The sequence below is a fragment of the Anastrepha obliqua genome, chromosome 2 (genome assembly GCF_027943255.1).
Source record: "Anastrepha obliqua isolate idAnaObli1 chromosome 2, idAnaObli1_1.0, whole genome shotgun sequence".
NCBI lineage: Eukaryota > Metazoa > Arthropoda > Insecta > Diptera > Tephritidae > Anastrepha > Anastrepha obliqua.
Window position 1 is genome coordinate 91,149,211 of NC_072893.1, and position 25,006 is coordinate 91,174,216.

General features: G+C 34.0%; 3 protein-coding genes and 1 non-coding gene across 5 annotated transcripts; 3 read left to right on the forward strand and 1 right to left on the reverse strand.

Annotated features, from left to right (window-relative positions):
* The first annotated feature begins 5,981 nt into the window (after positions 1–5,981).
* On the forward strand, positions 5,982–7,823 carry LOC129238813 (ribokinase). The gene is made up of 7 exons (XM_054874005.1): positions 5,982–6,150; positions 6,233–6,503; positions 6,562–6,694; positions 6,757–6,846; positions 6,903–7,031; positions 7,085–7,281; positions 7,394–7,823. The coding sequence occupies exons 2-7, from the start codon at positions 6,460–6,462 to the stop codon at positions 7,740–7,742; spliced, it is 942 nt and encodes a 313-aa protein (XP_054729980.1). The 5' UTR covers positions 5,982–6,150; positions 6,233–6,459; the 3' UTR covers positions 7,743–7,823.
* On the reverse strand, positions 7,738–8,349 carry LOC129238814 (translation machinery-associated protein 7 homolog). Its single transcript, XM_054874006.1, has 2 exons — positions 8,241–8,349; positions 7,738–8,138 (listed from the first exon to the last, which is right to left on the reverse strand). The coding sequence occupies exon 2, from the start codon at positions 8,121–8,123 to the stop codon at positions 7,929–7,931; it is 195 nt and encodes a 64-aa protein (XP_054729981.1). The 5' UTR covers positions 8,124–8,138; positions 8,241–8,349; the 3' UTR covers positions 7,738–7,928.
* An 807-nt stretch (positions 8,350–9,156) lies between these two features.
* On the forward strand, positions 9,157–23,422 carry LOC129237149 (ADP,ATP carrier protein). 2 transcript variants are annotated; one of them, XM_054871645.1, is made up of 4 exons: positions 9,157–9,289; positions 21,794–22,103; positions 22,177–22,304; positions 22,659–23,422. In XM_054871645.1, the coding sequence occupies exons 2-4, from the start codon at positions 21,798–21,800 to the stop codon at positions 23,131–23,133; spliced, it is 909 nt and encodes a 302-aa protein (XP_054727620.1). In that variant the 5' UTR covers positions 9,157–9,289; positions 21,794–21,797; the 3' UTR covers positions 23,134–23,422. The 2 variants fall into 2 exon arrangements, with proteins under 2 accessions (XP_054727620.1, XP_054727621.1); XM_054871646.1 differs by lacking the exon at positions 9,157–9,289 and adding an exon at positions 17,691–17,805.
* On the forward strand, positions 18,848–18,993 carry LOC129239959 (small nucleolar RNA psi28S-3327). The gene has a single exon (XR_008581996.1). It is a non-coding gene; the product is annotated as a small nucleolar RNA psi28S-3327 (small nucleolar RNA).
* Positions 23,423–25,006: the final 1,584 nt, after the last annotated feature.

A 25,006-nucleotide genomic window follows, 5' to 3' on the forward strand; every position in this document is an offset into this window, starting at 1 on the left:
ATAATGTATGTTTTTTTTTTATTGAATTATAACATTGGGTTTTTGAATGCGTCAAGAAACATTTTATTTAGATCTATATTTTTGCAAATGAACTTATAATATTTAACTTAACAATTTTTTTTTAAGAATTTCAAAACAAGACGGCAAAGTGAGATTTGGAATCTTTTCCAATTCCCCTCACATCAATCTATCATTTAGATTACCCGACTACTGTAGCGTATTCCAAGCGGAAGTATGCGCTATCTGGTATGCTGCGAAAACTCTCTTAGAAAATAGAATATCACTAGAGGATATCCGCTTTTTCACCGACAGTCAAGCGGCCGTTCGAGCACTCAGCTCCTCTTATACCCACTCAGATGTGGTTCGATCCTGTCTCTTATCTCTTAACGAGATAAGTGTTCAGAATTCTGTCCAAGTTATCTGGATACCGGGTCACAGTGGATTCGAAGGTAACTGCAATGCTGATGAGCTCGCAAGAGCTGGAGCTGCGCAATCAAATGTTAGTAACTTACCCACAATCCACATTCCGCTCTCAACATGTAAATTAATCATTGATCGAGAATTTCACAGCATTGCTGATCGGAGGTGGCGAGTGGAAACTACTTGCGTTACGACCAGACAAGTCTGGCCATCCTACAATCTAAAACAGACAAAAACCCTTATAAGTCTTTCGAAACACGAATTAAGGCATATAATATCTCTTATCACCGGCCCCTGCCTTTTGGGCACTCACGCACGTCGGCTCGGGGTTCCTCAAAACGACCTGTGCAGATACTGCGAGGACGAAGATGAGGAAGTATCGATCAGACATTTGCTGTGCAGTTGTCCCGGTCTAGCCAGAAGTCGACTCGCTCTTCTAGGCTCTCCAACAGTTGACAATCTTTCAGTACTCTCGAACCTGAAAATCGAATCTCTCATCAAGTTCTCGAAACGAATTAATATCTTTGACCAAAATCTACAATAAAAATCTCGGTTAGGTGGGGAAATCATATAACATAATGAGCTCTAGGGCAACACAACGGACCCAACTTGCGGTCTATGTGGCACTCTGATGCGGGGTCACCCTTAAACCAACCAACCAATTTGGCAGAGGCGGCCGCCATAGCCAAATAGGTTGGTGCGTGACCACAATTCGGAATTCACAGAGAGAACGTATATAGGTTCGAATCTTGATGAAACACCAAAAATTAATAAAAACATTTTTCCGTATTTCTGCCATGAAAAAGTTCCTCATAAAAATAATTGCCGTTCGGAGTCGGCTTGAAACTGTAGGTCCCTCCATTTGTGGAACAACATCAAGACGCACACCCCAAAAGGGTATACGCGCCAATTATATATATATAATTTGACAGAGGGTTGTGCATTTGGTCCCAAAATTTAATCTAGGTCCATGGTTTTTTTTTTAATTTTTTTTTTGTAATGTTACACAAAATTAGTCATTTCCAAATTTCAAGACTCAAAAACTTTATTTAGAAATGAGAAAACTGGCAACATTTTTTCCTTACTCTTATCTAAAATAATTGTACTATCTTATAAATTTATTTATTTTAATATATTTAATGCAGATGATTACTAGAAAAAATACGAAACATCAAGCTACGAAAAGAGGTAAAAAAACTAAAATAGGAAAAAATGCTTTGCATAAAAAATACTAATATAAATTAATGTAATTCTACAGAGAAACCTTCAACAATTTGTTTTGAAACAATTAGTGTTATTCATAAATTTTATTTGGACGGGCATTTTTACTAAATTCTACTTAAGCGGAAAGTCCATTGCTCGGGAAATTTATTACTTGTCAAGTTAGTAAACAACAAAAGGTGGATTAAAATTGTTACTTACGATGATACCTAAATAAGTTATAATATATAAAGAAAACACACATTTTTATTTATTTATAAAATTGTTTAAATTGACGCTCTTCATTATATATGTATGTATGTATATAAGTACGTGCTCGGCATCTATTTCGTATTTGTACAGTTGGGGTATGTACATAGTCGAACGAAAACAAGCGATAGCGGATAGTAACATTTATGAATAATTTAGTTGTTTCAAATGAAATTGTGATTATTGTTTGCCTTTAAAAAGGGGATAAACTAAAAGAACTAACGAAACGTTTTTTGTTTTAAATGCAATGTTAATTTCGTCTTTTCAGGTTTTTATACCCGCGCAGTTGTGCCCAAGGGTATCATAATTTTGTTCACACAATGGTTTTATGTTACATCATAAAGGAATTAAGATAGATATAGACATGTGGTATATGGTTATGTCGATTTAGCCAAGCCTGCCAGTCTGCGCGTACGATAACGGAGCATAAATTAAAATATTTCAAATAAACTTGATAGCATTGAAAATGGACGAAATCGATCAATAACGATATAACGGTAAAACTTTGCACCTCTGTTATAAATGAAGCAAAATGATTCAAATTGAGTACAAATGATGAACCCAAGAAAATAAATACGACCCGATTACTTTTTGAAAATGGCGTAGTGCCACGCGTACCTTTGGGTAAATGCGTATACTCGACCACGACTTAATAAAACAATCGTATTGCAACCCAGCTCATTTCGAGGCGAAGTAATTATTATTAAGATCTGCTAAAATCCACGATCACTTTTTAAATGCTAAGACTAAATTTCCGTCAGTCTCTCTGGTGTTACAAGCTATAACTTTTATTGTCTATGAGTTTATTTAATTACAAAAGCTAACATCCAGCCCAAACTAAATTTTTCTAAAATGTACGGAGGTATATAAAGTTCGGTCCGGACTGAATTTAGTCTTACTCTCTCTTTTTTTAATAAATTTTTACAAAGCTATTTTTTATGGAGTTTTTAACTGTAAAAAAGAAGTTTTTATTTACGTAAGTCTAAATATTAAATGCGATAAAATCGATTTTTTATGCAGGTCAATATTTTTTTAATGAGTTATAATATATAGTTTTTAAATGAGAAACAACTAAATTTTTTGACGTGATAACGTCTTATAATTCGATTTAACAGGCTCTACGCACGAAAAAATGTGTCGTTACCTTGCTCATTAGTGTTACCTTGCTCATTTGTAGTTACCTTGCTCATTTGTCGTTACCTTGCTCATTGCCGTTACCTTGAATGAACTGCAAGCGAAAGCGCGGAACGAACAAAGCAAACGAACGGCAACGTTCGACATCTTGCTCGCTCCTACTTAAGTGAGCGTATATATGTATGTATATGCGCATATGTATATATATAAATTCACGTATTTGTATTTGCATATGCCTTCTTATTGATTATTATTAATATGATTTACTTGAAGAATTTAAAATAAAACCAAGTTTGTTAATAATACCTGTTGTTTTAATATTATTATTATTAATTTTTTTATTATATATGAAGGAAAAAATGTATGGTAATATTTACCATATACCTTATAAGATATGTTGTATACTAATATATGTACATATATAAACATGCATATACATATACAATTTCGCGCAATTTTCAAAAAGAACAAATCTATATGTAAAGATGCATACAAGTCATATGGACATATCAAATATACGAATCTATTCCGTACGCAAGCAAATGTAAGCTAATGTGCTTGAACTGCAAGCGAGAGCGCGGAACGAACGACAAAGAGCACAATCGGTCCCCGCGTTCGGCAACGTTCGACATCTGGCTCTGTCCTACTTGAGTGAGCATATATATGTATGTATATGCGCATATGTATATAAATTCACATACTTGTATTTGCATATGCCTTCTTCCTGTGTGCATGGTAATGAACCATTTCTCTGTTGAGAATAGGACGATGATAGAAAAAGTAGGAAATGAAAGGGAGTGTTTCGAGTGTAAAGTGTCTTGAAAAAGGCAAATCGATGATGGTGCCTCTTAGTGTTGTTGACTTATTAACGTCTGATGCACAATCGAAATTGAACATATCTTTCATGAATATGATAAATGTTTCGTCATTTTTCACGTTTGTGTAAATGTAACTTGACCTATTCCATTGCAATTCCATTTACCTCCTCCTCTATATCCATACAAAATATCTATCAAACAAATAAAATTAAAATTTTGTTTTGAAAATTGCAACCATTCCATCAATATTTTCTTATGACGTTGTCACGTTAAACTATCGTCAGTAAACCGACTTTACAGACAACCTCTTTTTTATTTATGTGCGTGCATATACATATATTTTTTAAATAAATTTAAATCTTATATTCTTAAATTTTTGCGGCCCAATGTTGTATGGGTATTTTGTAAGGAAGAAAATGTTTTTGTGAGAAGTTTATATTGAATTTCCTCAACTACAGTTATTACTTATTATTTACTTGGAGACATAAAATATTTTGTTAACATCTTATGGTCATTTTTTTTAGTATATAATACGCTTGACACTAAAGTTCGTTGAGCACCACATTCTGTCAGCTTATTTGTTGGCCCTCGTTGATGTTTGATATATTTTTAAATACTTCAAAATAATCTTAATAAAGCTAATAACTATATTAGAACTGGTTGCTGTTACATAAAACAATTAATGGGCGGTGATGCTGGATATACGAGTATATTCTTGACCTGATATATGTTGGTCCACCTCGTTGCGGCAAAGTAAGGCTGTCATAGAAACTAAGTTTTTTCCCCAGAATAGTCGGATGTATTAGGTGGGTATTTTTAAGGGTTTAGGTGGGTTTCAAAAGCTCAAAATAGGTACATTTTTATGAATTTTTTTTTATTTAATCAACAGAATATTTCATTCCATCAATTTAACACATAAAAGATACATATTTTAAAAGTAGTTTGCGAATTTTTCATTGAAAAATTTTGCAAATTAAGGCGTGGACACGTCGTCTCCTATGACCCCTCAAAAAAAAGTTCTCTCGGCGTAGTCAGGATAACTCATGACAGATTCATCTGAAATTCAAAAACAAAAAATTTTCTGTTAGTAGATGTTTCAAACTCGTGCTTGGACGAAGGAAAAAAAAAAACAAAAATTACATTTTTGGCGGCGTTGAAAACAAAAAACCCTTATTTTGAGTAGAATTTGCACCCTTCATGCCCTTGAAAAATTACTTGGAATAGAAAAAAAAAATTCCTTCGTTCAAGCACGAGATAATGTTATTCCAAAGATGTGTGCAAAATTTGAACAAAATCGCTTCATAACTTTTCGAGAAATCGTGTCCACCGACTTAAAAAATCGAGTTTTGAGATAAACGCGTTTAAAAACGAAACGCTGCACTGACATGGCCTGATGGGCGGAACTTCTGAAGGGTCTATCTCGTAGAATTTTACTCGGATTAATTTGAAATTTTAGGAGAATATTTTAAACATATTATACTATTTAATAAGACAAAAAAAAAAAATAAATCGATTTTTTGAAATTTTGAAACCCACCTAACCCCTTATTGTCTTATAAATAAAATGTATATCAATAAATCAGTTTTAATTTTTTTAATATTATAAGAATAACATTAAATAATAATATTAAAATATTTTTAATATTAATTTTAAAACTAAGAGGAAATTCACATGGAGTGAAAGTGATAAATAACATAAAATAAAATTAATATAGATTGACCTAATATGTACATGCAAATATACATATATGCTTTTTTTATACCTTTTTTTGGTTTTAAGATTATCATGGTTCATTACTAGATTTAAATAAAAGGTTATTCAAGATACAAATTTTCCTACATTTTTTATATGTAATTTTATAAGCCAGCATAGCGTAAAATACAATAATAACGAAATTTCGCACTGAAGTATTTTCTGAAAAACCATTGCATCACTATGAATGAAAATGTGTATCGGCTTGTTTAGTACGTTCACGTCTACCCATATATCACATGATAATTATAGCAAAGATCACAGCTAAAATTTACATTTTAAGACTGTTTCAAAATGTTTAGAAAATATAGAAATTGAACATAATACATATATTTCAATCATATTTATCTATGTATATACATACATATGTACATGTATGTACATGTTAAGATTATCAATTCGGTGGTCGCTTAAAAGGCGTCTATTGGAGGTTGTTAAGGTTATATTCGCCGACCTATTGACATTTTTTGTATTGTATGCTATAGAAAATGGTTCTGATTATAATGCCAACATTTATTTTAAATAAGCGATACTGAAAATTTCCACACAAATTTAGGTACGAGTTATATGTATGTAAAATAAGTAAAAAACAAAGATTCTACGAACGTCGAGGATTTATTATCAATTTGTAATCATAGGTGTGATAATGTGCAACAAAACTTATATGCAAAACAAATAAAAAGTTACGAGATAATGAGAATGCAATTAGCTACTCGAAAGTCGATTTGTCAGAGTTGGCTGAAGACCTTAGGTGGCTACGACTGAAATACTTATTGAAAGTTTCTAAAAACACGATTTTGTAAACAAAACGCTTTGTAAAATTTATAATATTTCTTGTTGCGGCCAAATTACATAAAGATAAAAAATGGAAGTGCTGGTATTTGGTTCAGCGATAGTAGATTTCGTCGCGTAAAATATACATATAATAAATACTAGTACAAAGAATTTTAACGCAAATCGCTTTCAGTTACACGGAACGTTTGCCAAAAGCTGGTGAGACACTGCATGGTCACACATTTTTGACGGGGTACGGTGGCAAGGGCGCAAATCAGTGTGTTGCTGCTGCACGGCTGGGAGCAAAATGTGCCATGATAGCAAAAGTGCGAGAAAAATATGTGAATATACTGAATATCTTAGTATACATTAACTTAATTCATTATAGTTGGGAGATGATACTTGGGGTTCGAACTACTTAAAACAGCTACAGACAGAGAATGTGAATGTTGACCACGTGGAGCAGTGTAAAGGAGCAGTTAGCACTTAATATAAAATATATTAAATAATACCATAATCGTTCCATTATTACAGACAACTGGAATTGCACAGATAAGTGTTGCAGATAGCGGAGAAAACCATATAGTAATCGTTGTGGGGGCGAACAATTTGTTAAGTGGAGAAGATGTAAAGAAAGCAAAGGCTTTGTTTGAAACTGCAAAAGTAGGTACACATTTCTCTAGTTTCCACAAATGTGTATTTTACTATATCTTTAGATATTAATATGCCAATTTGAGACACCTCTTAATGCAACATTGGACGCATTGCGCGCCTTCAAAGGCATATCCATATTGAATGCAGCTCCTGCGTTGGCAGAAACTCCATCGGATTTGATAAAAGCTGCTACAATCTTTTGTGTAAATGAAACCGAAGCAGCTTTGACAACGGGTTGTGGAGATATCTCTACTTTAGAGTAATTATTTTTCTGAAAACGGTGTACGCAGAATGGTGGCACCCGTTTCAGCCTTTATATAATGATTACGTCTATTTTCCTTTGTCCGCGACTCATTTAATATTGATTCCAGACATGCCAAAACAGCAATGAAGAAACTGCTTGAAATGGGTGCCAATAATGTTATAATCACATTGGGTTCTCTTGGTGCTGTTTACGTTAGAAGCGAAAACCCGCTTCAGTTTATACACGTACCAGCAATAAAAGTGACAAAAGTTGTGGATACAACTGGAGCCGGTGATGCTTTTATTGGGGCATTGGCCTTTAATATGGCTCGCTTCAGAGATTCTCCTTGGTACAATCTAATAGGAGCAGCCAATGAAGTTGCTGCATATTCTGTGCAACACCCGGGAACGCAAGCGAGTTTTCCGAAATCCGAGCAAATGCAACGCGTAACTGACTACACATGGCTAGAAATATAAATACCCGAACCAACAAACACGTTTACTTTATTTTTTATATTTACAAAAATTTATTAAATAAAGTCTAGTCTAGCTCGGCAATGTTTTAGTTTCGCTACAAGATTTTTTATAGAGGTTAACTAGAGTCATGTGCCATTTATGAAGGAAATGCACATTCTTATATTTCTACATATACAGTCGGTAGTATTATTTCTTCCCCGATTTCTTAATGCCTCCACCAACAAGTGGACCCTTTTGTGAAGCACGTTGCTTTGCTTGTTCTAAAGCCTTTTGAGCATCCTTCTGCTTCTGCTTGAAGGCCAACTCGTCATCGTCCAGCTCTTTCGACTCTTTCTTCGGTGCCTTTAGTGGTTTTTTCTTTCCACCCTCGCGACCAGACATTTTCTTTTAGCTTTTCTAAAATGTATAAATAAATGAAGTATTCGTTTTCATTAGTCTGTAACGTTTGGTTTCTTTTTTGTAAACAATGAGCGAAATTTAATATCATATTTTACTTACTCGAACACACACGTTTACAACAGCAATATTAATTGGTTATTTTAGCAAATACATATGCGATGTGACTGGCTTTTTGATATCGATATTTCACACCATATAGAGAATATATTCTTGGATATTTCACACAATAAAAACAAAACCTCAGATTAAGCCCATGTACTCACAGGCAATCGTTTGTGGTATGATATTGATGTCATAAAACACATCCCAATTTGAAAAAATGATATATGTTTTCGAAATACGGCACATCGGTTAAAGATTATGCATATCTAAATTTTTAAGCAATACGCCCAATATTCCCTTTGAATATTATTTAAATAAATTTAGTAATACCTACTTTTCAATATTTCTTAACAATTGCTGCTTTATTCAGATTATAGATAGATTGCATAAATAATTTTAGCATACATCCTTCGTTGGATGTTGCACCAAAAATTTGTAAGTGAAAGCAACAGCAGTTTAGTGATGTTCAAGTCGGTTCTACGTTAGCGGAACGACCCGAATTATATCTGGTCAAGGACAACCACTCCAACCGTATTCCCAGCACATGTATAGAGAAGCTTTATTCTGTTTCAACAACAACAACAACCCCGATATATCCATCCTAGAACTGTCACTCCAGCAGCATTCCCCGCACATGTCTGTAGTTTATGCAATAACAAGAAGGAGATATGCCAAAATAAATTACGATTGCACCATGGAGACCGGATAATTCGCATTTTACTTAGATAGCGAATCACGTGCCGTGATAGCTTTACTATTATATATATATAGCGTAGATTTAGTCGATAAGTGATTGGACATGGTTGTATGACACCCTGTTTACTAACTACAGAATGACATAGATTATTGGCAATTTAATAAATCGGCCCAATTCCATTTGTTTGCACCGCACCGCTACGAATAATTTGATGGCGCATTCGGTTTCTTTCATTTCAAGTGTGTCGGCAATAGATTAAACACGCGACTTGTCAACGCCAAGTGGGAAAATCTGATTTCTTGAGAAATTTTTTACTGTCTCTTTTGTAAGAAGTATACAAACCAAAAAGGTACTGTACATTTTTAATATATTTTCCTAAATTATTGATATAATGTAATGAGTATTTGAGAATATGATTATTCAAAGTGTTAAAATGTGTGGAAAAAATACGACTTGTGACCGGACGATGAAACGTTGAATCGCGTTAACTGCTCAGTAGCGAGCTATTGATTTTTCTCTTAAATCGCTCTACCGCTGTCATTTTGCCCGGATGTTGGTTATGTAACGAACTTTTTAACTTGTAAAAGTTAACGAACAAACATCTAATTTAAATGAAACAATGAATTATGCGATCTTATGTCGATACATTTTCGAAAAGAGCCAAATATATCATATAAATGAGTTGTGATTTGATAAATACTCAATAGCTACTGCAGTCAGCTGCAGTAAGAGCGGCGACAGAATTGCGTGTGTAACTAAATTTCCCCTGCTGCCCGCTCAAGAGCTTTTGGTTTCATCGAGCAACTTCGAATGTGTGTGGCAGTCACAAGGCAATCTTTCTTGGTTGAAATTGGGTTTTCATAATTCCTAACCTAGAAATGTTACAACAAAAATAATCTTCGAGAATTTCGGAGTGAATAACCAAATGGTGGCGTCGGTATTGAGTGTGTATGCGTATATACGCGATCGTGGGATGCTTGTATTTGTAGATTCTCTGGCAAGTGGTAGCCAACTTGGCAATTAAAGCAACTAGGCCAGCGATGTAGGACGACATGCTAAGAGATTTCCCTCTTCAATACCATCACATTTTTAGTTTCGAATGGCATAGATCGCATTCTCTTAAAAAGCAACCAAGCGATCATATGAGTATGTATGCACACACAAACCTATATACGAGTCTATATGTGTATAGTATGTGCATGAATTTGTGAATTTTACTTGATTCAGCGAATATATACAATTTGCTGTTTATTTTATGTACTTTCTTGCTCTTCATCAGAGCGAGCGTCTGCACTACGTCATCTTCACATTGTCGTCAAGTAGGTAAAATTTGCAAATACATTCCAGTTTCATTGACAATATTGAAAGTTTTCGAAGAAAATTTTAAGTGCCCAACATACATATGTATGTATATACTATTTTTCAAAAAACGAAGAATTTATGTATACTCTTGCTTACAATTGTATATAGCTGCTGCTTAGTCGTTCTAATGAGTTACTTTAGTTTCAATCAAAATTTTTCATTACAGAGTTTCCATTTGTGTCGATTTTTTGCCATTGTTGTTCAGGTAGTGACTTCTGACTTGCATATTTGAATGTACATACACAAATGCATTTTTAGGAATTGTTCTTTTGTCGCTCTCTTGTTTTTGTATGTTTTTGCAATCCACCTTCAATGCGCCGGCTTCATTATAGGTCAAGCGTTAAATCTTCGCTTTTAGTAACACAATTACTTTTGCTTTAAAGCGGACAGAACTGGTTTACCCCTGTTGTATATCTAGATATTAAAAAAATGCTTGAAGAATGATGTGAGTGTAAATGAGTTTATAATATCTACAACTCTGTCCAATGGAATTTTAGGTTCTGTAGAGAAGGAGATGAAGTCGCCAAACATGTGCGTAAGCGTAATACTCTGATTCCATGAAGGAGCACAATAGATATTTCATGTCGCAATGCTAAATCCTCTCATAATAATAACAATAATAATAATATTATCTACAACTCTGGCGATTTCGAATATTAAAATACTCCAATTTCACTTGTAATGTTGTTTGTAACTCGTGTAGTGACTGAATATTTTCTCTTTGAGAACAGATCGGTTTGTAATTGAGTTACGGCTTGAGTGTTTAGGATCGTAAAGAATATCAAACCTAACTCGTTAAATTAATTTCTGCAGCGGCATACATATATCTACATACATTTATTTCAATGACTGCCATTGTTTCGTGCTTTGAGTAATTGTTTTGATTATTTGTTTTTTTTAGGTTTGTTGTAATTTGAAACGGAGGAAGTGAAGTTTTTGATAAATTGTCAAAGGAATCAGATATGTACATTTGTACAATGTTCTAAGAAGTACCGAATAGTATAATATAAGCGATATTTGAGTATCACACATGAAATACGAGTACTTCCTAATAATTTTTATATGATTGCATTTGGGGGTTAAGTCGTTTCAGTTTTTAAAAACAAAGTAAGCATAGTTTTACTCGTATGCAGTTTGTTTCGTACCTTTGTTTTTTGTATTGTCAATTTATATGAGTAAAAGTACTTTCACATATGCATTATTTACCAATAGATCCACAAAATTAATCTGCCCGTTCACATATGGCAGATTAATACTGTTGTGAAAGGTATTTCCTTACAGAACTTATTTTGGTGGAATATTTCGGAGTTTTTGGTTTGTTGAATTATTATTAACGATATGAAGAAAAGACAAGGGGAGGGAATATCTAATTTAATTGCGTATTTGTCTGTTAATAATAAACAGTTTACAACGACGTTTACTGAGGTTTCAAAAAATTATGGTGGCAATCCGCATTTGAGATTCGATATTACATTTTATAATAAGTAATAAGAGGACAGAGTTTCTAGACCAACTCTTTTTTTCTGCTATATGAATGTATAGTTAATAATACCTAACAAAAATTTTGTTAGAATTATTTCTATAAGCCTTTTTACTTCGTTTACGCCCAAACGCCCGAAAACACCCGCCCGAATCCACACGCCCGAATGTATATTTCCCCGAATTGACAGTTTCCCGAATTTTTTTGCCCGAACGTCTTCGCCCGAACCCATTTGCCCGAATCCTTTTACCCGAAAAGAAAAAAAAATTTAAAATAATTAAGAATTAGTATACACTTGAAGTACATGCAAGAAAAGAACAAAAGAGTGCTATTCCTTTATTTATTCATAACAAATGTTGTCAAAATTCTTGTGTCAAATTCATCAGTCAGTCATTCGTTCTTAATTATTCATAAAAATGGAAGAAATTGAGGAAGTGGGACAACTTGTCGGAAAAAAATTAATAATCGGAGGATACATTTATGTCAGATCCAAACCGTCGAAAAATAATCAATTCTATTGGGACTGTCAATTGGTTCGAAGAAAAGAATGCAAAGCGCGGGCAATTACATTGCAGACAGTTTCTGAGTTAATAGTTTTAAAAGGCCCTAAAAAATCTCCTCATGAACATCCGCCCAATCAGGATACAGCGAAAGCGGAATTAGTGAAGGTTAATTTAAAACGAGTCGCGGAAGATCATCCGGAATGCCCTCCAGCACAAGTACAAAGTTTTGTTTATTTCTATTTTTGTTATATTTTTTCCCTCTTTTGGTTTTTTATACTCCCTTTATATTTGCTACATGTGGTTTAATTTTCAACAGATTTTACGCGATAATCTCTCTACTTTGAAACCTGGTGTTTTGGCCAAACTACCAGAGCGTGAAAATCTTAAGAAATCTTTGAGACGAGAAAGAAGACGTGCACTGCCCCCAAATCCAAAAAGTTTGGAGGAAATAGACGAGTTACCTCAGCGTTATCAAAAAACATTGGCAAACGATCGCTTCCTTTTTTATGATTCTCGGGACGATGAGAATTTTGGTGAAGGTCGCGTATTCGCTTTTACAACTCGCAATAATTTGGAACGTCTTGCTAACAGTGACTCCTGGTTTCTCGATGGCACCTTTAAAGTTTCACCTTCCATTTTTACTCAAATATTCACCGTCATTGGCAAAGTGATAAAGCCCAGCAATCAAGGAGAAGAGCCAACCGTCATTCTTTCCCTTTTGTGTTTGCTCTATTATCGTCGAAGGAAACTAAACAATATGAGGCAGTTTTGAGAGCAATAGATTCTGCAGCTTTATCAACTGGAATACACGGTTGTAGACCCCAGAGAATTGTTTCCGATTTTGAAATACCTATTATAAATGCTTGTCGTTTAGTGTACTCGGAGACTACAATAAGATGTTGCTTTTTTCATCTTGGACAGGCGATGTACAGAAAAATACAGAACGAAGGATTACAAATTAACTACAACGACCCCAACGACGACACGATACGAAAACAAACTCACATGATTTTAAGTCTGGCATTTGTTCCTCCGTCTGATGTCATTGATGCTTTTGATGAATTGTCAGATGAAGTTTCGGACGATTTATTGGAGGTTTTAGATTACTTTGACCGCACGTACGTTCGCGGACGAAGAGGTCAAGGTCGACGTCGTGCTGTGCCACCCCGCTACCCTCCCGAAATGTGGAATCAGTATGAAGCTACCCTCCAAGGACTTCATCGGACAAATAACGTAAGCGAAGGGTGGCACAACCGCTTTCGGTTGATGGTGAATAAAAACCATCCAGATTTATATGCATTTTTGACGCAAATACAGAAAGAACAACAAGACACTGAAACGAGCCTCACAGAGCTGAGTCTTGGACGCAAAGTTAGAGCGACACCACGTCAAACCTGGATATCACTCCAAAAACGATTACGCACAATAACGGAAGAATACCAAAGATATAAAGAAGAAAACAAAATTTTGGAATACTTAACTAATTTAGCATACAACATTCAAATATCCTAAATTCACACAATTCAATTTCTTTCACACCATACCATATAATTAAAACTTGTTTACAAAATTTTGAATTTTAATTATTTATTAACATTTTTATATAAAATTTATTTTTATTTTTTCGGGCATTTTTTGGGCATTTTTCGGGAAAATTAATAAGATTCGGGTATTCGTATTCGGGCAAATTTATTCGGGTAAATTATTTTCGGGTGATTGGGTTTCGGGTGAATGTCCATTCGGGCATGTGTTTTCGGGATTTTGACCTGGAATCTTTTTACTTTGACTTTTTCTTCACACGCGTAATGATCTATTCACAGATTTTTTATTAGATTAAGGGAGGAAGGCCATGTAGAAGCCCCAAAATCGGTCAATTTTTAAACATATTTTTAAAGGTGATAAAATAATTATATTATTTTGAAGCTTTAACACAACTTTATTTAACTTTTCGAAAGTACAAAAAAAAATTTTTTTTCTTGTTTTTTTTCCAAAATAGTGGCTCAGGATCATTTCTTGTCGACTGTCTACGGCACGAGATCCCAAACTGCTCTCTTTATTACTCTTAATCTATCGATCTGAAACAAAAAAAAATGAAATTGGTTTGTTTTTATAACATATTAAAGGAAAGGATGAACCTATAAAGTATATTCTTTAAATACTATACTTTCGAAATATCGAAAAAAAATCGATTTTTTGAAAATTTTACATGGACTTCCCCCCTTAAGGGCCGTTGAATGAGTTGGCCTTTTGAATACGAGTTCAATACGTTTTGTTGCGCAATTTTTGGCATTTATACGTTTTTTTTTTGTTTGTAAAATAACTTTTGATAATAATTCAAATCGTATTTTGAAGAATAATTATTAAACATTTGTTATATTAATACTTAATTCAATATGTTTTGTCCGACACTGTATTTGCATTGGTGCACATACACAGCCAAACATTGTAATTCGTGAAAACCAGTTCTAATTGGGGATTTTGAGTTTTTATCGAGTTTATTGGTTTTTGCTGCTATGAAATGTGCTGATTTTTGACAGAGATGAAAACCAGTCAAATGCTTCAAATTAAGCAAACTTACCATCTGATTAATCAAACCTTCCACACCTCTTTTTGAAGGTATTTTTTCTGTTATTTTATATAATTCTTCCCTACATTCTTTCTTATGTATGTATGTACCAATAAGAACACTTATCGCTCATTTGCTGCAATGCAAGGCTGATAGTCAAATAAGCATGCAAAAACGACACCATAAGTTTTTATTTTATGTTGTGTAAAAAAATCATGGCCATATCAATTAACAGTATCTCATTAGATGAGAATACTTAGGGAGGCCCTGTACATTGAAAACTTTGAAACCGTTATGACTCTCTTGCAGCAAATTATTCGAAACTTGTATTAATAATTTAAAACTTGAAAACTTCAGAATCATTAAAGCTAATGGAAATTTCGCTCGAGCGGCCTTACACTTGTTGTCAGTGCTGCCATCCGTACGTTTTTTTTTTTATGGTTAACTTAAGATTGCCTCGAAATATGCAATTATATTGCCGCATCTACTGTGTAATGCTTTCTCAAGTGTCCCGAGTAGTACTGAAAAAGGCTATAAAATTTACTATAGTAGTGTAGTGTAGTGATGTCTTGATTTCACATTTTCCTAATTAATTTGTTTGAAGGAATCTCAGAAATTCTGCAGCTAGAGTTTTAGTTGAAACTGAATGTACCAAAATTATCAAAGTCTCAAATGGACTATATACCAAACAATTTCTCATATTAAAGATTTGCCTTCTACAATCAATAAAAGCTCGTGTCAAAATTCATTAACAAATATTTGAGTTGACCCTGAAATTTTTTATCTTGGGAACTTTTGTAAACGAAATAAGCTTACTTTTTATCTTATCACACTTTTGATTATTCCTAAAGTATCTAGAAACAAGTAACAAAGCGCTAAATTCGGTCCGGTCCGAACTTTAGATATCCGCACACATTTTAGAAAAGTTGAAAAATTTGCAACTGAGATACACACATTTACCCAAAAATGGGGTGGCACCGACTATTTTGCAAGATTTTTCTTTCATCATATTTCTTTTTTTTGGGTTCATCCTTGTATACCAAGTAATTTTGCTTTATTTATCTTTTCTTTTTAAAAAGTACCTTTATGTTAGGTGGGCATCGTTATTAAGCGATTTTGTTTACTTTAATACCAACCTATCTTGGAAATAGAGTATTATTCGCACCAAGTTTGATTGAAATACATATGTATGTATGTACATTTTTGCCGAGTCAGACATGGCTAAATTGACTTCTCTCAGTGTGTGCCTTTTTAACACTTCACATATCCATATCGATTCCTTTATGCTGTTACATGTATGCGTTATTTGAAAAAAATATAACATCCTTGGGCAAAAGTGTGCACGGGTATACAAATTATGTAAAAAATACATTAGAGAGAAGTTTGTCGGCAAGGGGTAGGGATGACACAAGTTTAGAAAAAAGTGAAAATCATTAGTGGTAATGCTTTATATTTCCTTGCTTTTTGTACTCATATTGTTATTATTGATTGAATATGCGTTCAATAGGTAAACCGTAGACGAGCATACAACTTATTATACTCATACCTATACATAGGCATGTGTGGATATAAAAAATATGTACGCAAATGTTACGTCAAATTCAAAATATCATATGCGAAACGATCACATGCGCCTGGGTTGTCTAAACTGATTATGTATGTATGCATACGTATATGCATGGATATGCATATTTGTGCTATTGTCACTAGGTGGCGAAAGGGGATATATCTTCCAAATTCTTTACTAAGCTAAGCAGACACCAACCAAATGCTTATTTAGTGGTTTTGATTTTTTGTGAGCGAAATGTAATTTAATTTGAATTTGATATTACGTAAGCATTTAATCAAAAAATCTTCGATAGTTATTGTTTTGGTCCTTATCATCAACAATGTACAATTTCGATGGGCGGCAATTCTTTTTTAGCCCACATCTGCTCAGCATTGGCGCTGCACCAACAAGCGCCGACTTTTTCTTAGCATTAACCTGAATACTTGCAATTGATTAAAAAGTAAAATGCACAAATAAATGTATGGTATATTTGAGGCCAAAGACGAATTGCTAAAAAATTTACCAAATTAAATTTTAATTTTAGTTCAATGCCACTATTGTTTAAATACTCTAAAAGGCATTATGTAATGCTTTATTGTACTTGTATATTGTCGTTGTGATCAAAAATGAGTGAAGAAAGCAAAGCAAGGGAAAGAGCAAAACTAAAATAATGCTCTCAATTTATTTTTTTACATTTACATTACAAATAAATGATCATGACCATTGGAAGGTGGGTTTTTCATGGCTGTGAAAGTGGCAATCAGCCAAAGAGACCAGATTAGAACAGCTTTTACACAAATACATACATATATAATATGTGCAAATATGCGTAAGTAGCTTTCTATTCTCATGCACAAATATACGCGCGTGTGTGCGTATTTCCACCCATTTGACGCTCTCATTATTTGCACACATATTTTTGCGATTACGCTCGCTTATACAGAGCATTTGAAAATTTAATTTATTACTGAAATTTGTGAGCGAGTACGGGGTGTGAAGGGTTAAAAGCTAACTAGCGTGTGGCAGAAATGTTATAAAACCACCGATGCCAATGTGTTCTCGGCTTTGGCCTTCAGAGAAGCCGTAATGTATGTAGAAAAGTCCATCAGCTCTCTTTTCCGCCACCCCTCATGGAGAGTTGTGGCGGTTGGGTGAAAGAAAGCGCATGCGTTCCCATAAACGAACGGCACTCGTCGCTCACTTTTGTGCTTTTGAGCTTACTCTCAGATGCGTAGAGCTTTGAAGCTTTTGAGTTTCGATACACTCAACGTCGTTATGTAGAATTTCCAATTTTCCATAAGCAATTCAGCGGCAGTTCGGTGCAGACCTAGCTTACGGAAGAGGAATAGGGCAATAGCAATTAACATAATTTTGTTACTGTGATAAATTTTAACTAAAACAAATAGTACGTAAATACAATTTTTTATTATGTGTGTAAATATATTTAAATAAAATTATTTTATGGTGGCAAGCTATTGAAGTTCATAACTACAAATTAAAGCGAAATTAAACTAAATTATCTATCTATGTTGCAAAAAATCCGGAATTAGCCAAGTGTGCAATTATCTAATGTAGACGCGTTGAATAATCTTTAAATTCGAGGGGTTTGCTTAAAAACTTGTATAGCTGTGAAAATTATTAAAGCGGGACTCTGCAAAAGTGGTTTTATAAGTGCGTAAGCTTAAATATTCTCGTCATCTGCGAATTTTCAATCAACTGACATCGATGATTGTGTGACGTGAGGAAAAGAATATGTTATGCAACCACAGTAGCAGTAGTATATAGCAATAGCAGCAGCCGCCGTAGTGTTTGCAGTCGTTTCGCGAAAATGGTCGGTTAGTCGGTCGATCGTTCCCTCGTTTGTTCGGAGGTCGAGTCTATAGTGCACACATCACAATCGTCTAACATCGTGTTGATAAAAATGTGATTTTACGTAATTTAGCAGTTATACCTCATAGTTCGTTTGTGCAGTTAGTTGCAACGACCTAAAAAACATCACCAAACGACACTGTATTTTACTACTGCAAGCTAATACAAACATATGTACATAATTTCATAAATGTTTTTGGTGATTTCTCCTCCCAACTAGTTTACGTTAGCCACGTGCTACCTTAAGTTAACACTTAAGTGTGACGTACCATACATACATACATATATACAGGCAAACTTAGAAGAGCCACTTTTTATACCATACACACACATACGTATATGCCTATATGCTCGTATGTATGCATACATGTGTGCGTGTGATATCTGCACTTGAACTATTAGATAATAAATACCTGCTACGTACTTAGACGTAGTGCGTATGAGTAACTTCACTGGGGTATGAGTTGCTAAGAAGTGAGAATGCGAGGCGTATGATTAACGCCAGTAAGTACAAGAAATTTAGATAGATAATTTGTAAAAAGAAATATTCATATAATATTGCAGGTATTTATATGTTAGATTTGGCTTTATCGAAGACCATGTACTTATGTCTAGAAACAATTATGTGGTTCAAAAGGAAGCCAACAGCAATTTTTGTCACGACGGTCACTGAATGTCTTGATTTTTTGTGATACTTCAGTAACACATACGTGCAATTACAATAGATACTGCAACAAAAATATTGGGTATGAGGAACAGCTTGAGGAAATCGATATTACCAGTGTTCAGTAATTTTTCTAACAAAAATGCTTATTCCAAAGCAAATGTTTTATTAAAAATATAAAAAGTTATATAAAATCCTGAAATCTTTGGCTGGGCTTACTAAATAAAAAAAGTAATAGTAATAATAATAATAAAATCAAGCTTGTTTTGCAAAATCCATTAATTGGCTAGATAATATTTACTTTTATTATTTTCTTAAAACACGGCTAAGCAATTTTGCACGTTGATTTAATAAACAAGTTATAAATTTGAGTTCTTTCAAGGCTTTGAGGGCTACAGCAAAATTTATATGGAATTTGAGTATTTTTTGCGCAACCAAATATTTGACGTCAAAATCTTGTCGCACTGTTTTGTGATTATATAAAAAACAGCGAGTTATTAATATGCACACGCGAGAATACATTTGCTTATGCGCATACATATGTATGTGCATACATATACATACTCACATTCATACGAATTTTCCATTTCATTTCGAATAACATCTTTTAGTCTTTGTTTAATTTTTCTCTGCATTTACACAACTGATTGAGTTCTAAATTTAAATCTCAAATTTTGTACTGATCTTGAAAATTGGTTGCGTGTTCTTGCTGCCAGTTTGCATGTGAGAGATTTTTGGCAATGAATTCAAACAACTTTTTTTGAATGGGTTTCGTTGTATTTGGTGCAATACATACACATATGCATAGATATGTAAACATGCATGTATGTGTGGCATTTGTATGCATGCAAAAAACTAAATTTGATTAAAAAAAATTAACATTTGAAAGCATTAGCGGCCGAAGTTCTCTGACTTCTCCAACGAAAGTTATATATCTACAAACTCTTCACGAACGTAGACAATGCTAAAGATAAAAAATTAGGCGTTAATCATAAATAGTAGTTATAAAGACAATATGATAGCAAATATTAACGACAATATAATTTTACAGTATCCAATTAGTAATTGATATAATTCAAAAATCTTTTTGTTTAGGTCAGCCTGTGCATATTGAGGGGGAGTAAATATTGAAATTTAAGCATTCAATAATATTAAAAAATGGAACTTTATGTGAATATGTATGTATGGAAAGGTGGTAAAATGAAGTTGGCTATGAAATAATAAGCCCCTTTTAGTTCAGGCTGAAATCGACTTGATTTCAAATTGTTCTGAGTGTGCAGTTGCATGCCAAACAGTTAAATACGGCGTAATATTTTGCGTTTGTATCTCAAACGACTGTTAGAAGTTTTAGAATGCATATACATATATGTATTTAAAAGTTATGCATTTATTTAATTATTTGAAAAAAAATAATTATTTTGTATCAATTCATAATGGAATATTTACAATTTGTATTTTGTATCAATTCATAATGGAACTGAATATAATATTTTTCTAGCATAAAGCAAATCTCAATATTTGCTTACATATTTAGTAGTTTACTTTCATTTAGCGTGAAAGTGGAAATTCTATAATATTTTCACCAGAAAATAAATGTATGATTGAAGTCAATTTAAAACTAAAACTGGTCTTTTGCTTGAAGGTCGAAAGACTTGTTGTACAGCAATATAGTGTAAAACAAAAAGTATTTGTTCAAATGAAAATTTAGTAAAAACCACATAGACGATCAGAAAATGTTATACTCTGAAATTTAGACAAAAATCTGAAATTCATGCTTTTGTAAAGTACGGGGTTACTTTCTAATTTCACAGAGAATAATATCATAATTTTTTCTTAACTTTTAGTGCATGTGTATGTATAGTTTGTGTGTATAAATGTGTATAAGTGTCGAAATATGAGAAATAAACGACACCACGTGCTAGCTAATTAAACCAGAATTTTCGTCTTCGAAACCACTGTCGTTTAGCACATCGCCTTCTGCTGACTCACGCTTAGCAACGAGACTGAACTTCAACAAACTGGTTAGGTTGAACTACATTTGCAATTGCGACTTAAGTTGAATTCTTATTTTTTAATTGTGTTATGATAGTTCTTATCGCAATTGATGCATCGATTTCCTCGTAAAAAGTAGCGACAAAAAGCGCGTGTCCGTTCGGTATTTGACGGGGGTGGCCAGTATTATGTAAAGTCCCACATGCCGCGGATCTTGCTGATATGATAATATAATTTAAGATTTTAACACCATTTTATTGTCAACTGATTACGCCTCGCGGAGGCAATTTAAAGTAGCAATAGCTTGTATTTTTTATTTTATTAATTTTTTTTTTTTACCTTAAATAAGTAGACAGACATACAAATGTACATACAGCGCCTCACCTACAGAGGGGCCTAGTAAAAAGTTCAAAAAAAGATCACTTTATCTCGGATTCACATTCAAAAACTTATTTTTTAATACATCCAAACATTTAGCTTTCTCTTAAAAATAATTGAACACCTCAAATAAAAAAGATTAAGAACATGAACTGACGTTAAGTATTCGGAATTTTAAATCGTAATAGGCTTTGTAAAGGCACCGTTATCCACACAAAGCGCGTAGCTGTTGGTAGATTTTAACATTTATTCTGTTAGTAAAATTCAAATGTTTCGGTAGTTTTCACTTAATCAAATACGAGAAGCTGTTTAAAATATGGCTAGAAAGTAAAAAAAAACTACTTTGGAGGAAAGAAAAATAATTTCAATTTTGTGAGGCACTGCATGTACCGATATGTATATTTTCTACAAAAAAGGCAAACAAAAAACGCTATAGTGTCCTAGTTAATTCAAAGGTTATTAATATACAATTCGTTTGCTTTAATTACAGAAAAATGGGCAAAGAAGGTAAAGGTGCTGATCCCCTCGCATTCGTGAAGGATTTCGCTGCCGGCGGTATTTCCGCTGCCGTCTCAAAGACTACTGTCGCACCCATTGAGCGTGTGAAACTGCTCTTGCAGGTTCAACACATCTCAAAACAAATCAGCCCCGATAAGCAATACAAGGGCATGGTTGATTGCTTTGTCCGCATTCCAAAAGAGCAGGGTTTTCTGTCATACTGGCGTGGTAACTTGGCCAACGTTATCAGATACTTCCCAACCCAGGCTTTGAACTTCGCCTTCAAGGATGTGTACAAACAGGTGTGTGGCGTACAAAAATTGTTGTTACTTTAATCGATTAATCTTGCTTAATTGTTCTTTTTTTATATTTTAGGTTTTCTTGGGTGGTGTTGACAAGAATACTCAGTTCTGGCGTTATTTCGCGGGTAACTTGGCCTCTGGTGGTGCTGCTGGTGCCACTTCTTTGTGCTTCGTCTACCCATTGGACTTTGCCCGTACCCGGTAAGCTAAATTGCGTTAACCAAAAAAGCAGTAACGCGGAAAAAAGTTAAAAATACCGGATATTGTCTAACTTACGTTATTTAAAACGTGAAGATCGTCAAATTGGTTGCTAACTTTAGTTGATTTATTTATATCCATATCACTTTTATTAGGAATTGAGTTCTAATCAAGCAAAGTTGCTGATATGTAGTCAAGCTTTAAATTTTCTTTATTTGACATTTTTAATTTTTTGGATTTGCTTGTATATACAAATGTATGTACAATCAAATATTTGTGCAGTTGTCAATATTTATTTAATATTCTATTACTTAAATGAACAACTAATTAAATAAAATGTGTTTCCTTCCCATCCAGTTTGGCTGCTGATGTCGGTAAGGGTGGTCAGCGTGAATTCACCGGTCTTGGTAACTGTTTGGCCAAGACTTTCAAGAGTGACGGTCTTATTGGTTTGTACCGTGGCTTCGGTGTTTCTGTGCAAGGTATCATTATCTACCGTGCCGCCTACTTCGGCTTCTACGATACTGCCCGTGGTATGTTGCCCGATCCCAAGAACACACCCATCTACATTAGCTGGGCTATTGCTCAAGTTGTTACAACTGTTGCTGGTATCGTGTCCTATCCATTCGATACTGTGCGTCGTCGCATGATGATGCAGTCTGGCCGCAAAGCAACCGAAATCATCTACAAGAACACACTGCACTGCTGGTCAACAATTGCCAAGCAGGAAGGTACTGGCGCCTTCTTCAAGGGTGCCTTCTCCAACGTGCTCAGAGGTACTGGTGGCGCTTTCGTGCTTGTATTGTACGATGAAATCAAGAAAGTCTTGTAAAGTAATTGAAACCTACTATCTAATTGAGCTAAAACAATTATTTAATTTAAATATTAAAATAATACCAACAAAACAAACACAAAAAGCAGTTACCATACATTATTGAAATAAGCGATATAAACAATTGTAAAACACGAGGTTGCAAATTGTGACAACGCGATGATAGGTCGAAAAATAACCAACAGTAATTCAACTACAGCAACAAAAGTATGATGAACCATTAGTAAATGTTCACCAACAAACAAAAACGGAAAAGTTAAAAATACAAAAATTAATAAAAATTGTAAAACGATCTTTTAATATTGTATTATGGCAATGAATTGCAGGAAAATGATGATATTTATACGAAGGGCTAATTCCCGTTGAATGAAATATACATATGTATGTGTTTATGTATGTATAACTGTTCGAAACAATAGCAGTGGCAGGTAGTCGTTATTTTTTGCAGAAGAAAAAATATCAGAACGAGATTTCATCTATGATTTTTAGTTTGTTTTAAAAAACAGTTATCAACTAAAAATACAGTAGTCCATTTTTTATCAAAATAAATCCTAATATAATTAATTCATTGTATAACGCAAAAAATGAAGGCCTAAAAAATTAATATTTTCTCGAATGGCTCTTCTTGGCGAGTACTGCTGGTTATCTATATGGCGTAGAGTTCACAAAACACCTACACTTTTCGACGGGAATGGCCTTTCATGCCTTTCTAACAGTCTTCTACAGCTCTTTGATTTTTGTGGGATTCTCTTTGCCTACAGCTTTAATGTCTGCCCAAAACATTTTCAACAGGATTGAGGTCAAGTGACAGAGCCGGCCAGCCCATGACTTGAACTCCGTTTGAAACGAATTAATTTCTTGTCAATTTAGCAACATTTCAGAGCCTTCTTTCACTCCACGTGGTTGACTCCATTATCTCCAGGCAAAATCTTGTTATAAAAAACACGTATTCGGAACTAAACAAATTTTAATTTCATGCGAATTCGTTCAAATGCCGTGACTTGTTGTTGTTGCTGCTGTTGTAGCAGCATAAACATTCCCCATATTTACATACGGGGAATGCTGCCGGAGTGATAGTCCTTGGCCGGATATAAATCCGGGTCGTTTCGGTAACGTAGAACCGGCTGTCGTGGGAACGAATGCCTTGACTTTTTTTCATTGCTGTTTTTGAGCAAAGTTGAACGGAATGCGTAGCAGGAAACATAGATTACACACATCTTCATTCTCTCCAGCCTAAAGTTAGTGTAAATTTTTGTACATGGCGACCAATTTATATGAGGTGGTATTGTTTGATCAGCTGATTGGTTGTCGGGTTGTCAAAGTGTGACCATTTGTATTTTCTTTCACTTTTCTTACCCCAGGGAAGAATATAGGAAAAACTTCGCAATAGCAAATTGTTGTATTTGTAGAATTGATGAGAAAGAAAGGAAGAAGAAAGGGGGCTTTCATTTTTAACCGGGATCCCCTAGTAAGCAAGAGGTAACCGATTCATAACTAGATAGCAGATACCACTTTATACTGGATAAATTGAAAACAAGAGAATTTTTGACCATTTTATAGTCATCCGTAAACGTACCAATATTAATTTTGTATATATGTAAGTAGTACAAAAGTCGTTATTTAACTTAGTATCATCGCATTGACGCTAAAACAATCTTTCCCATCTAAATAAAAATGATTACCGTCGCATGGTTTTAAGAATATTAGTTGGGTCCCTTCGATGCAGCTAATTACTCCTGGGATCCCAAATTAGTGTAAGAATGCAAAGATATGTAAATTAGACTAGCAACTTTCATATTGTGTTCTTCCAAACTTGATCGACATTTAACACTGTGTCCACCTTAAGACATCTAAAATTTCTTTTAAAATTTAA